Source organism: Myotis lucifugus, unplaced genomic scaffold (assembly GCF_000147115.1).
Source record: "Myotis lucifugus unplaced genomic scaffold, Myoluc2.0 scaffold_491, whole genome shotgun sequence".
NCBI lineage: Eukaryota > Metazoa > Chordata > Mammalia > Chiroptera > Vespertilionidae > Myotis > Myotis lucifugus.
The window spans coordinates 473,727-488,545 of record NW_005871539.1 but is presented as its reverse complement, the minus strand read 5'-3'; the positions used below and the strand labels follow the sequence as shown (position 1 = coordinate 488,545).

General features: G+C 37.9%; 1 protein-coding gene and 1 pseudogene across 1 annotated transcript in view; one reads left to right on the top strand and one right to left on the bottom strand.

Annotated features, from left to right (window-relative positions):
- Positions 1-6,661, top strand: part of LOC102438577 (protein NPAT) — a 57,287-nt gene extending 50,626 nt beyond the window's left edge. Inside the window, exons 16-18 of the mRNA XM_006103556.3 lie at positions 2,344-2,404; positions 2,501-3,650; positions 5,358-6,661. Of these exons, the coding sequence (XP_006103618.1) occupies positions 2,344-2,404; positions 2,501-3,650; positions 5,358-5,435 (1,289 nt within the window). The 3' untranslated portion in view covers positions 5,436-6,661. The remainder of the gene's footprint in view (positions 1-2,343; positions 2,405-2,500; positions 3,651-5,357) is intronic.
- A 4,842-nt stretch (positions 6,662-11,503) lies between these two features.
- Positions 11,504-12,366, bottom strand: LOC102438270 (annotated as a pseudogene).
- Positions 12,367-14,819: the final 2,453 nt, after the last annotated feature.

Here is a 14,819-nt window from a genome sequence, read left to right as displayed (position 1 = left end):
CTCCTAGTGTTTGAATCCTCACCTTTTACCTGAACACTCAGTTCCATTCTAGTTTTTCTTCTTCACTATTCGGGTTACACCCTACCACATCAATCATTTTTCTCAGTACAATTAAAAACCTTCATATCTACATTCTTCTACCATACCCACTTGGTACCCCCAGCCCTGGATCTAACCAGCCAGTGATCTCTGCCCTCACACCGGGGCTTCTGAGCATTGCTTTAGAAGTGGCACTGGGCCCTTTAATGCACTTAGTTTCCCCACTTACCAGTAGTAAACTCCATTTCAATATGTACCTGTTCTACTTCCAAAATCATTTTTCCTTTCTTTCTTAGAGGAATAATTATCTCCTTTATAAGGTTAATGCAATCTACTTATGCTCTAGTAGATTATATATAAAAGCCTAATATGCAAAGTGTCCCCTCGGGAGTTCGACCGCTTGCTATGATGTGTGCTGACCACCAGGGGCGGCATGGAACGAAGGAAGGCCCCAGCCAGCAGCCAGGGAAGGGGGTTCCTGGCCAGCAGCCAGCAGCCACTAGGGACCCTATCTGTGCACAAATTTCGTGCACTGGGCCTCTAGTCTAATATATATATTCAACTTTTCTTTTTGGATTCCTTCCCTCTCTGGCTGTAAAGTTCCTTAGGTTTGTCCAACCTGCCAACCCTTTATCCTCAATCCCTCTTATCTCTCAGTTCTTTATCCATATTACTGTCTTTTCTCATGTTTCCACTAGAACTGTTTAAAATGAGGTCACCAGTGACCTGATATTGCTATATGCATTGGACATTTTCCATTCTTTACTGCCAACTATTGATGGCTTCTGGAACCACCACTATACGACGCTCCTCCCTCTCTAACTTTCTATAACTGGAGACTTTCACACTCTGCCTATCCAAGTCTCACTTTTTCTTCCTCAAAGACCTCCTCTGCCTACTTTTCCTCCCTTGGTTAATATCACCATTGATTGCTCCTTTATTCTTCATATCTATGTAAATTCCCTTTACTGACTCTTAAGATCCTCATTGTCTCTTACCTGGAATATTTAGAGCCATCTATAATAATGAAAGCATAATATGCAAATCGACCGAATAGCCGAACAGTGGAATGACCTCCTGGACGAAGCCAGGGCTGCAAGGGCCTACTCTTACATGAATTTCATGCATCGGGCTTCTAGTCTAATTATATCTATCTAGAATTCCTATTTCTAGTTTTCTTTCTTCTTTAGTTCATTTTCTATACTACTGCCAGAGTGACTCTAAAACATAAATCTATTTGTGAATGTTTCCTATTTAAAACTCAGAAAGTTTCTCTCTGAAACCTTTTGCATAATACATAAGGTCCTTGCCTGGCCAGTTGGCTCAGTTGGTTGGGTGCCCTCCTGTATACCTAAAGGTTCCTGGTTCGATTTACAGTCAGGGCACACACTGTGGGTTCCATCCCTGATCAGGGTGCATGCAGGAGACAACGGATTGATATTTTTTTCTCATTGAGATCTATCTCTCTCTCCCTTCTCTCTCTCAAATCAATAAAAACATTAAAAAAAAAATTTTTTTTAAATACATAAGGCCCTTCATGGTCTCATCTCTGCTTTTCCTTCTAGCTTCATGTCTTGCTGCTCTCTCACATAAACTCCATAGAAATCAAAATATGGTTATTAAAACTACAGAACATGTGCTGTAGGTGACAAGCTTACAAACATGACAATTATATGGGCACATTTTTAAAATAAGCAAAACATACTGCTTTCTTTAAGTATCTTTCTAGACCTAAGTAGTACTCTTTTCTTTCTTTTTTTAATTCTCATCCCAGGATATTTTTTCATTGATTTTTAGAGAGAGTGGAAGAGAGAGGGAAAGACAGAGAGAAATATCCATGTGAGAGAAACACATCTATTGGTTGCCTTCTGCATGAGCCCCAACCAGGGCCTGGGCCAGGGAGGAGCCTGCAACCAAGGTATGTGCCCTTGACTGGAATCAAACCCGGGACTCTTCGGTCCGCAGGCCATCATTCTATCCACTGAGCCAAAAGTTAGGGCTAAGTAGTACTCTTAAGTGAACATTGTAATTCATAAACCCAAAAACTGATTCATAATATTTGCCTGAAGTTGAAGCAAGGCATTTCTGTATTTCCTCTAAAATGGATGAGTGACCATATTTTATATATTACAAAGCTGCTTTTAAACTTAATATGTGAAAGTTTTCACTTGTACATTAGCTTTCATTTAAATTTTTGTCTCATGATGTGTGATACAGTGTGATCTGTTCCATTTTCTTTCAGAGGAATATACTTTTTCTCTCAGGAATGTTTTTCTTTTCTAATTAATTCATTTATAATTCCAGGAAAGCAGGTAAATAATTTGGTGGATTCATCAAGTCATTTAGTTGGATGTCATGCACAAAGGTGAGCATAATTCTTACTGGATTATTTGAATGCACAGATTTAAAATGTAAAGGATTTCTTTATGTTGCTAAAGGTAACTTTTTTCTTTTTTTTAAGAATTGAAGTTTCTGACAAGAATATGACAACAGATCATGGGAAAAAACTCGAAGAAATCACAGTTCCCTTCTCAGAGAATATAGTTCCAACTAGCAAACCACTGGAAAGCCATAGGCGTGTGCTCTGTTTTGATAGTACTGCTCCTGTGGCAGATACACAGGGGGCAAACCATAAGATGGTGTCCCAGAGCAAAGAAAGGAATGACATTTCGTTTCCTAATCTTGGCTCACCCATGATGTCCTCTACCTTAAAACTCTCTTCTAATAATGCTCTCAAAAGAGAGAGAGAGAAACCTCCTGTGCCTAAGATTTTATCTAAATCAGAAACTGCCGTTAGCCGACATACCATAAAAGAAGCTCAGTCAGAAAAGAAAGTTTCATCAACAGAAATTGGACTTGAATCTTTCCATAAAGCAACAGCTAATAAGGAGAATGAATTATGCAGTGATGTAGAAAGACAGAAAAATCCAGAAATTTTAAAACTGTCTAATGGGCAGCAAAATGGAGGTTTACGGAATGAGAAGACTATAGCATCACTGCAAGAACTAACCAAAAAACAAGGCACATCCTCAAACAGTAAAAATGTCATTTCCGTAGGTGCAGCTGTGAAGGATCTAAAACAGGAACAAACCAAATCTGCCAGTTCTTTGATTAACCCACTAAGCAAACATACCACAGAAATGTTACAGGAAGCTCAGCGTCATAGCCCAGTAAACAGGCTCGTGGACAGTGCTCATCTATCTGTGCCCCGGACACCTGGCTCAGGGGCAGGGGAAAAACATAAAGAAGAACCTACCGATGGTATCAAGGTCCCCTCTAGCAGGCGTCTCATTGAAGACAGTAGCACACCCAAAATAATGGTCCCTCCTGTCACCCCTGACCTGCCAGCCTGCAGCCCTGCCAGTGAAGCAGGGAGTGAAAACAGTGTGAACATGGCTGCGCACACATTAATGATTCTCTCCAGAGCAGCCATCTCTAGGACTACTTCAGCAACTCCTCTAAAGGACAATACACAGCAATTTAGAACATCTGCAAGGAGCACCACAAAAAAGCGGAAAATTGAAGAATTAGATGAGCGTGAGCGAAACTCCCGTACTTCTAATAAAAATCTTTCAAATTCGTCAGTACCAATGAAAAAGAAGAGAATCAAGGCAAGTTTGAAAGTCTTAATTTCAAAATTCTACCTTTGCCCTTCGTTCAGTGCTCAGATTAGAGAGCTCAGCATTTTTTACCATAGCTACCTTACTGAACATTCTGCTCAAAACAGCTTTGAGTTTAATTGACAAAACACATTGTATAGCAGTGTCTCTCAGCTAGTGTGGTACTCAGAAGTTGTCTAGGTGAAACAGTTCAGAATACTTGCTAAGGCATCTATACTAATAAATGGTAATATGCTAATTAGACCAGACATCTTCTGGACAAAGCCTGGGGCTGAGGTAGAGGCGGTTAGGGGTGATCGGGCCAGCAAGGGAGAGCAGTTAGGGGGCCATCAGGCCAGCTGGGGAGGGCAGTTAGGGCTGATCAGGCCTGCAGGGGCGGGGGTAAGTTAGGGGTGATGAGGCTGGCAGGCAGAGGCAGTTAGGGGCGATCAGGCAGGCAACCAGGTGAGCGGTTAAGAGCCAGCAGTCCCAGATTGCAAGAGGGATGTCCCAGATTGGAGACGACGCAGGCTGAGGGATCCCCCCCCCCCCCCCCCCATGAATTTCATGCACCGGGCCTCTAGTTTGTTTATAAACATCTTCCTTGGGAAAAGGAGTTGTTTGTTTGTGTCATGGTAGGATGAATATTTGGGGGGTGGCGATTGACGTAAGGTATGAAAAATTGGTAAGCCACTATTGTGTGTGGAATTACCAAGTAAAAACTACTTAACTCCTACATCTTGGTTTTTTTCCCCATGTCCTATCATATTTTCATGGGCTCTTATAGATGTTAATATGTGGAGCCGTGTAAAAACTAAACTTACCTGTTTTTTCCTTAATCATGGAAAGGCAATGCAGGGATAGCATTAATAAATGAAACACATTTATTTCTTTTTTTCCATATATTTTTTATTGTTGATAGTTTTACTTATATCTCCCATTTCTGCCTCCCCCTCCCCCCTCCTCCCAGCCCCTACCCACCCCTCCAAGTCTTCATTACCTTATTACTCGTGTCCATGGGCTATGCATATAAGTATTACAAGTTCTTTGGTTTCTAATCTGTTTAGCCATTTAGCAAGTGGATTGAATAGAAAGAAAGGTGTTTAAAATGTATCAGGGAAAGAGTCTAGGGTTTGCTGCCATGCAAGCCTGGGTTTGAATCCTGCATCTCCTTTTTTTGCTTTGGTGATTATGATTAAGCCCATAGCTCCCTGAGTCTCAGCTGCATCATTAACCAAAGGTTACCACATTATCTTACCTAAATGTAGTGTATGTAAAGTGCCTGATATATGTTAAATGTGTGGAACTTGAAAAATACCTGATAATCTTAAAATCTTAGTAAACCTTTCTAAGGTTTATGGTTTGGTAATAATGACCACTTTATAGAAATCATGTTGTATCTTATTTCATTCAGCAATTATACACTCTGGATTTGTATAATGTCTTTTGCCCTAAACTAATGTTGGAAGAACCATCGGAATATTTTATTAACCTTGATTTTATTATATTTATCTCTACTTCTCTGTAAAACTAAAATTCTAAATTGAAAAAATTTGTCAAAAATTTTAGTGTATGGAAGAATTCGATAAAATGTTCTAAGTGATTTAAGAAAGTTTATGGACTTTGTTTGAGTTCAATATGTTAACTTAGGTTTATTTTTTTTATTTTTACTTTTTTATTTTTTTATTTTATTTATTATTTTATTTTTTTTTTTAACAGAAAAAGAAGCTGCCCAGTTCATTTCCAGCTGGAATGGATGTGGACAAATTTTTGTTATCCTTGCATTATGATGAGTAAATATGCTGAACATATAAAAACAATAGCTGTTTAAAACTCGTATCCCTTAAACTGTGAGTGTAGGGAATGAGATATTGACAAAATCTAAAAGCTTGACCTGCACTTTCATTATACTGAAATTTCACTTTATATCTAAATCATGCTGTTTCTGAAGCAGCTTCCTAGTTTGTAAATAGATTTATCTGTTATATTTTTATTTGGGGGGAAAAAATTGCAGACATGTAAGTAAAGCCATTCTGCAAATCTGTATAGCTTTGACAATTGCATATTGTAAATATTGTGTAAACATTGTTGAAATAGAGGTTAAATCAACCCAATGTTCTTAACACTGTGTTTTTTTACTTCTTATGATACCTAATTCTGAGGCTTATTTATCTGGAATAGTTTCTCACTGTTGGGGGGAAATAATGTTTTTCCTTATAAATTGCCTTCAGTAACTGTCCAACGAGACATTTAAAGACATAGCCACTAAATAGTACAAAAGTGATAACCACCTCCAATGGTAGTAAAGCAATCAGAAAATAACAGTTTGGGGGGTTTTCTACAGTGAATACTTTATCACCCCTTCTTATAATTGCAGTAAAGATTATATTCCTGAAATTTATACTTCTTCTGGTCATTCTGGTCTCTTTGTTTTAAAGAGAGAATTTTGTAAGCCACGAGTGTTCTGATCTTTTGTTTTGTTTATAACTTTCAAAATGTTTTACAGAACTTTGAGTGTTTAGACTATTGAGCCATAAAAGGTTTGGTTATGTACTGGTTGAGATTTCTTGGGATGTATATACTTTTCCCCTAAATGCTGGGGATTTAAAGAATTGCACTAATTCTTAAAACTCCTTATGTAGTAGTGACCAATGCACACTTAATTTAAATCTTGTATCCTATTTTAAAGCTTATGTGGAGGATTATCTTCTGGTATCCTTTTAGAAAGCCATGCCCATCATAAGATGTAAGAAGAGAAATCATAGTTTTATATTTTAATGTAGATTCTCCTAAAATGGGCTGTTAAATAACTATATCTATACTCAGATATAGTGCATTGTCTCTGTGCTCCTTAAAATGTTATAAAGAGTTACTCTCAAAAAGGAGAATGAGAGGTGCCTTCTCTGTATTAGACTTACACACATCAGTTAAGTTGATGAATTGATTTAAACATTTAAATGAGAATAGAAATTATAATTAGTACCTGACCAATTGTGCCTAGACATTAAAATATGTTCTCTTAAGTGCTTTCTGTTTGGTTAAATATAAGCTTTTTTCCTACAGATGTATGTACTGTTACAGAGTCATTTTCCTCAATCTTTTTTTTTTTTTTTTTTTTTTTTTTTTTTTTTTGGTACTGGGCCTTTATAAAACGAAATCTGTTCTGCTCTGAACAACATTTCTCCATGTGGAAATCACATCTTAATTGCTGAATCTCACTGCAGAAATTTATGTTGTAAAAAAATTTTCTGATGTGGCAGTAGTCTATTCCTAAGGAACTAAATATCATACAGTTGATGTTTGTTTAACTCAACTTGGTACTGTAATACAGTTAGGTTTGAATAAATATTTTCATTAACTTAAAGTTTGAATTCTTTCATATTGGCAGTCATTCTTATTTAGGTATTTGGTTATGTTCCTTTGCAAGTCAATTCTTGCATGCTTTTTCAGAAGTTTACATAATGCTGAGAATTACAGATTTTCTTTTCACTTAATTAATATGTATTTATATGTGCTAAGCACTAAGAATTCATGTACAAATAAAATAAGTTCACTTTGTTCAAGATTCTTAGTTCACTAGCCAGCAGCCATTAGATATGTCCAGAGTCAGCTTGTATTTAGAGCTTTCATTTATGTTCAAGAGCAAAAACATAAACCCCATTTTACCTTCAAAGTCTAAGCATGCTGGACTAAATTGTAGTATTGTTATCTGGTAACCTGTTTTTAACAGTCAAATCCCAGTGGTGACATTTTAGGATTAAAGTATACCACAAAAAACTTGTAGCTACTTTTACAACTACATGTAAAGATACACTCTTAATTTTGGACAGTATTTAGTGGTTGATGTCAATGTATGCTAAATCTGAAAAATCTTGTATTTAAAATTTGTGATTATTTTAGCCCTGGATATTGTTGGAACCCTCTAGTATGTTGAAATTATACATGAGAAAAGCATCCATTAGCATTTAGCCAAACGCTAGATGTTAGGTCTAGTAGGGAGACCTGTATTTAACTTTGATGGGAGTAATTTCAAAGGCACATTACTATATATTCTGCATTGATCCATTTCTCAAGCTGCTATCTTTCAGCCTCAGGTCCAGCTCCTTGAAATTACATTATTTATTAAAAAGTAGTGAACGTACTTGTACTGGTAAATAAATATGTGTTTCAATTATCAGTTACTTCCATAGGAGACATTTTAGACAGTGGAATTACCAAATCAAAAATGAGTGCATTTTATAGGATCTCAATACATTTTGCCAAACTCTTCCAGAAAATTAATTTATATTCCTACTAGCAGATTGTCATTTCCTCCATAGGATGCTTATGAAATATATTCAGCAATATCATCACTGGTTTCTAAATTCTAAATATCTGACTTATGATACCCAGCTAATCATAAAGGTATAAGATCAAATTTTGGCCTGTATTAAATTTATATACATACACTATATACTATGTCATACAAGTTTTTTGTGTCACTGATTAAATCATTATGGTTTTGTATTCATTGTGGCTTCTTATTTTTTAGGTGCTCACCCCTTTTATGCATCCTGGTTAACTTTAAAATCACCAATATTATTTCAATTAAAATTCTATTGGAATATTCATTTCAAGTACATTAACCCTATAATACCTGGTACTAAAAGAAAATGGTAATGGCAATATGGTATCTATATACCATATGCAAATCAACCATACAGTGGGACAACCACTCGCTATGATGCGCACTGACCACCAGGGGGCAGGCGCTCAATGCAGGAGCTACTCCCTGGTGGTCAGTGCGCTCCCACAGGGGGAGCGCCACTCAGCCAGAAGCTGGGCTCATGGCTGGCGAGCACAGCGGTGGTGGCGGCAGTGCTAAGGATGTCCGACTGCTGGCTTAGGCCCATTCCCCCTGGGGAGTGGGCCTAAGCCATCAGTTGGACATCCCCCGAGGACTTCCCAGAAGAGGGTGCAGGCCAGCCTGAGGGACCGCTCCCCCTCCCCCCCCCCCCACTGCTGAGTGCATGAATTTCGTGCACCAGGCCTCTAGTATCTAATAATTGGGGGGGGGGGGGGTAATATATTTTTTATTGATTTTTTACAGAGAGGAAAGGAGAGGGATAGAGAGTTAGAAGCATCAATGAGAGAGAAACCTCAATCAGCTGCCTCTTGCACACCCCCTACTGGGGATGTGCCCGCAACCAAGGTATAAGCCCTTGACCGGAATCGAACCTGGGACCCTTCAGTCCGCAGGAGGATGCTCTGTCCACTGAGCCAAACTGGTTAGGGCTATCTAATAGTTTTATAGCTATTTCTATTCTCATAAATGTCTTGCTAAACTGGGTATTTTGTTTGTTGCTGTTTTTAGGGAACTCTTTATTACATTGTTTTAACTGGTTATTGCTTTCTTAGTTAATGTAAAATTTTTATGGAAGCATAACATAGAACAAGTGCACCAACTATTAAGTTCAAACAGTTTAATGAATTTTCTAAAAGTATACACATCCACTTGATCAGGTATAGAACATTTCCAGCACTCTGGAATTCCCTCACACTTCCTTCTCGTAACTGCTAGCCTCGGATAACTTTTCCTGACTTCTAGCACCATAATGTCAGCTTTTTTTTTTTTCTTTAACCATGGATTCCTGAACTATATAGTCAATCTTTCATAACTTTTGCTGAACATAATGAGATGTCATTATCGAAGCTGAGGTATTAACAGGATCTGCAGAGGGGGAGGTTGTTCTGATTCCAAGAATTAATTTGTCCCCATCTGACACTGGCCTCCCATTTAAATTGATTCGATGATGGTTTCCCGTGATGCCAGCATTTGTGATGACTATTAATAAATCACAAGGACAAACTCTAGACAGAATAGGCATATTCCTACCTGAACCCATTTTCACACATGGTCAGGTATATGTTGCTTTCTCTCGAGTTTGAAGAGCATGTGACGTTACAGTTAAAGTTCTAAATACTTCATCACAAGGGAAATTAGTCAAGCACTCTGAAAGTGTTTTCACTCTTAATGTGGTGTACAGGGAGATAGTAGAAAAAGTTTAATCACTTTATCAGTCATTGTTTGCATCACAGTTGTTTTTATATCATGTTTTTGTTGTTTTCATTTCACGTTTTTGTCGTTTTTATATCCTGCCTCTGTTGCTGTTATATCCTTTGGTTACTGTTTATTAATAAATTTATATATTATTTTCATATACATTTTACTAATTTCCTTTCATCTCTCACACTTCTATTATAGAGAAAGGGCAAATAGCAATATTAAAATATTTCTGCTATTTAATTCCCTTTTAATGTGCACGAATTTTGTGCACCGGGCTACTAGTATTTAAATAAACAGTATATGTAAAGCATGTAGGTCAACGTCTGGAACATAATAAGCACTTTAACATCTAGCTGCTATTCTAGCTTACGCTGTTTCTTATTTCTATTTTCTGCAGCAGTTTATTTGGAATGGGAAATAACTGTTCCTTGGAACTAAATCACCAAGAAGTCATCTAGGCCTGGAGGCTTTTGCAGAAGAAACTCAGTTTTTTACCACTAATTTCCTCCCGGCTGATAGGTCTAGTCAGGCTTTTAGCTTATTCTGAATTAAATATTTTTTCCTCTAATATTTACTTGTATTCTCTTTAAATTAGATCTGATTAAATTTTTTCTGACTGAATCACCTCTTATATTTGACAATTGAATACTTTTCTTTTTTGTTATTGTTTTTTGGGGTTTTTGTTGTTGTTAATCCTCACCTGAGGATATTTTTCCCGTTGATCTTTAGAGGGAGTGGAAGGGCGGGAAGAAGGGGGGAGAGGGAGAGAGATGCATCAATTGGTTGCCTCCCACATAATGCCCCCACCTGGGCAGGGATCAGACCTGCAACCCAGAGGCATGCCCTTTTCTGGGAATCAAACCCACTGAGTGACACCTGGCAGGGCATGTTTTTCTTTCTTTAAAAAAAAAAAAGTTTTTATTGATTTCAAAGAGAAGGTGTGTGGAGGGAGAGAGGGAGAGAGAGATGAGAGAGCAACATCAATTGGCTGCCTCCTGCACACCCTTAATAGAAATCAAGCCCACATATGCCCGACCAGGAATTGAACTAGCCACCTTTGTTTGTTCACTGGACTACACCCAAGCAACTGAGCAACCAAGGTAACGACTATACACTGAGTGGCCAGATTATTATGACCACCTGACATTTATAGGCAAATTAGCTATAATTTTGCGCTGAAGTTGCTAGAGGGCCAGATCGTTATAAACGTCTGAATAGCACAACATACCTAAGTATCATTGCTGATCAGGTTCATCCTATCATGTTGATGGCGTATCCCAATGGAGATGGCTTCTTCCAACAAGACAATGTGCCATGCCACGGTGCTCGTATTATGCAGGAGTGGTTTCAAGAACATGAGGGAGACTTTACCTTGCTTAGGTGGTCCCCACAATCACCAGATCTCAATCCAATTGAGCATTTTTGGGACGAAGTTAAAAGAGCCATCAGGCAGCTGGTTCCACAACCATCAAATCTCACAGAACTGGACAGTGCTATTCATCAGGCATGGTGTCAGATTCCTCGCATCACCTTTCAACATCTCGTGGAGTCAATACCAAGAAGAATCGCCGCAGTATTGAAGACAAAAGGTGGCCCAATGAAGTACTGATGGGGTGGTCATAATAATCTGGCCACTCAGTGTATATTCCTATGAATGGGCCATACTTAGCTAATAATAATCTGGCCACTTAGTGTATACTTTTCTGATTGGCTAATTTCTGTTTCCTATTTTTTCAGAGTTTTTTCACGTTTAGCTTCTTAAATTGAATAAAGAATTACCTGATTTTTTTTTCCTTTTAAAACCATGTAAACCATTTAATTAAGGCAATGAATTTAGTTCCATCTTCATAAGATTCAACTCTTTGTCAGGCTCTCCAGGAAAAGCATCAAAAGTAATTCTGTCTCCAGGAACAGACCCAGTCGGAGGTGCCAAGATTTCAACTTTCACCGGTGAACTAGCATATACTAGTATCACCATTGCTTGAGATAGTATTCCCCATTCCCCTCATCTTTGCAGGTTTTAGGTTACAAAGTAAAATCACCATCCAATTTTGCATCTGATCAAGAGGAACATGATTCACCAGGCTACTGACAACTGTTCTTGGGACTGCTTCTCCAACATCTACTTCTATGTACAGAGTCTGCATCAGGTTGTTTTTTAGCAGTGATGATACAACAATTCAAAGATCCTCGCGAGAAACATCTGTTGGTTTAGAGTTAGCACTTCCTGCTACTGGTGGTGGTTTTCTCCTTTTTCTCTCCTTTTTTTAAAGTTTCTCTTTCACCTTCCTTTCTTCTCCTTTTACCTGTTCTTTGGCACCAGAAGATATGGGTGTGATTGGCATAAATTATATTACATTTACAGAACCATGGAATGAGCTTGCAGTGGAGTACCAGACGGAAATGGTATTTGTTTCACTCCATGTTTAATTTCTTCCTGAATTAGCTCTTGATTCTATTTCTTCAATTTAGCATTTTTGACTCGAAGTTTCTTCTCTTCTCTCAAAGTCGACTGTAAAGTTATTTTTTCTTTAAGAAGAGCAACTTGCTGTTTAAGATATTCAATAATTTGATCTGCCTCTGCACCTTTCTGTTCCAGTCTCTTCAGAACAGTATCATTAGTTGCCATTTTTGCCAAGAAATGGCAGAAAATCTTCCTTGGTCTCTATTTTAGGGTTCCTCTTTGACGTATACTTTATGTTCTTCAGACTTTGTTCCTATTGTCTGGCCTTTGTCCACTCTCTGCTGTAGGATAGTCACCTTTTTAAAAAATATATATTTTATTGATTTTTTTTTTACAGAAAGGGATAGAGAGTTAGAAACATCGATGAGAGAGAAACATCGATCAGCTGCCTCCTGCACACTCCCTACTGGTGATGTGCCTGCAACCAAGGTACATGCCCTTGACTGGAATCGAACCTGGGACCCTTCGATCTGCAGGCCGACGCTCTATCAACTGAGCCAAACCAGTCAGGGCAGGATAGTCACCTTTTCAATCCCCAATTTAGTTTTATTTCAAGTTTGGTTTTGAGTTGTCCACCTACTCCATCACCATCTTGAAACCCCTGATGTCATCATTCTTAATGCAGGATTTTATCACTATGAGCTTCCCCATAACTTTTGATATGTTATATTTTCATTTCTGTCAAGATATATAGTGGAACCTCAGTTCTTGAACTTAATTCATTCCAGAAGGCTGTTTGAAAAACAAAGCGTTTTATAATAAATTTATTTGTTTATGAACAAAAAAGACTTAAATGTAAATGAAAATTTAACAGAAAGGAAATGAAATGTATAGTAAAAAGTGAAAATTTAGCTGGGCTGGCATGGCTTAGTGGTTGAGCATCAATCTATGGACCAGGAGGTCATGATTAGATTCCGAGTCAGGGCACATGCCTGGGTTGCGGGCTCCATTCCCAGTAGGGGGTGTGCAGGAGGCAGCCAATCAATGATTCTCATCACTGATGTTTCTCTCCCTCCTCTCTGAAATCATATATATATAAAAGACAAAGAGTTACCAAATGTATAAGAAAAGAACCAAATCGATGCTGCCTACAAGAGACTTACTTAAGTTTTAAGGACACATGCACTGAAAGTAAAGTAACAGAAAAAGATATTTCATGCATGGAAAGCAACAGAAAGCACTTGGACAAAATAGACTTTAAGGCTAAGACTTTAATAAGATACAAATATCTCATTTCAACAATGGATAGAACATGTTAACAGTGGTAAACTGATCGAGCCCGCAACTGGGTATGTGCCCCAACCAGGAATCAAATCCATGATGTCCTGGTTCATAGGTTGATGTTCAGCCATTGCACAATGCCAGGCAGGCAACTTTTTGTCTTTTGATTAAAGAATTTCGTTCTTTATACTCATAGTTATTGATAGATATGGACTTAGTAGTACATAGTTGTTCTCCAGCTGTTTTATCATTTATTTATCTCTTACTCTCTTCCATGGTAATTTGATGTTTTCTTGTAATGCTGTGCTTAGATTCTCTTTATCTCTTGTGTATCTACTGTAGGTTTTTGCTTTGTGTCTACCATGCTGACATAAAATACCTTGTGTTTATAAGTATTTTCAGCTCTGTAATTTAATGCATACTACAGGTCTACACTTTTATTCTCCTCCCCCACCATTTTGTTTTTGATGTCACAGTTTATATACAGTGGGGCCTTAACTTACGAGTGTCACGACTAACGAGTTTTTCGAGATACGAGCCGTCTCTCGGCCGATTTTTTGCTTTGAGTTGAGAGCTAAAATTCGGGTTACGAGCCAGCTTCAGATACCCCACCGCTAGTTGGCGCAGCTAACGTCACAGTGAACGCCACAACATCAGCCCAGCATCACGTGTCTCACTCGTTCACTTTTGATTTGACATACAAGTAATTTGAGTTACAAGCTCCGTCACGGAACGAATTAAACTCGTAAGTGAAGGCCCCACTGTATTTTCCACCTTGTATATCTATTAATAATTTTTTGAAGTTACACCTTTTTAATATTTTGTATTTTAACCTTTATACTGTTGTTATAAGTGATTTACTGTACACCACCATTGCATTAGAACATTCTGAATTTATCTGTAGCAGTGAGACTTAATACTTTTAAATGTTTTCTTGTTACTAATTTGTGTTCTTTTGTTTCAGGTTGAAGAAGGTTCTTTAGCATTTCTTACAAGGCCAGTATACTAATGATGAACTGCAGCTCTTGCTTGTCTGGAAATTATCATTCCTTCAATTCTGAAGGACAGCTTTGCTGGTAAAAGTTTTTTAGTTGCAAGTTTTTTCTTTCTACACTTTGAATATGCCACTCATACCACTCAATCTGATCTGTAAAGTTTCTGCTAAAAAATCTGCTTATTGTCTTACCGTGACAATACAAATTGTCACTTGTACATAACAAATTGTCTCTTGCTGCTTTTAAGATTCTCTCCTTATCTTTTACTTTGGCAATTTAATTACAATGTGTCTTGGTGTGGGGCTCTCTGCATTCCTCCACCCCCCTCTTTGGGCTTCCTTGTATGGTTTTTTGTTTCATTTCCCAGATTATAAGTTTTCTTGCCATGATTTCTTTGAATAATCTTTTCCCCTCTTTCTCTCTTCTCCTTCTGGGACCCCAGTAATGCATATATT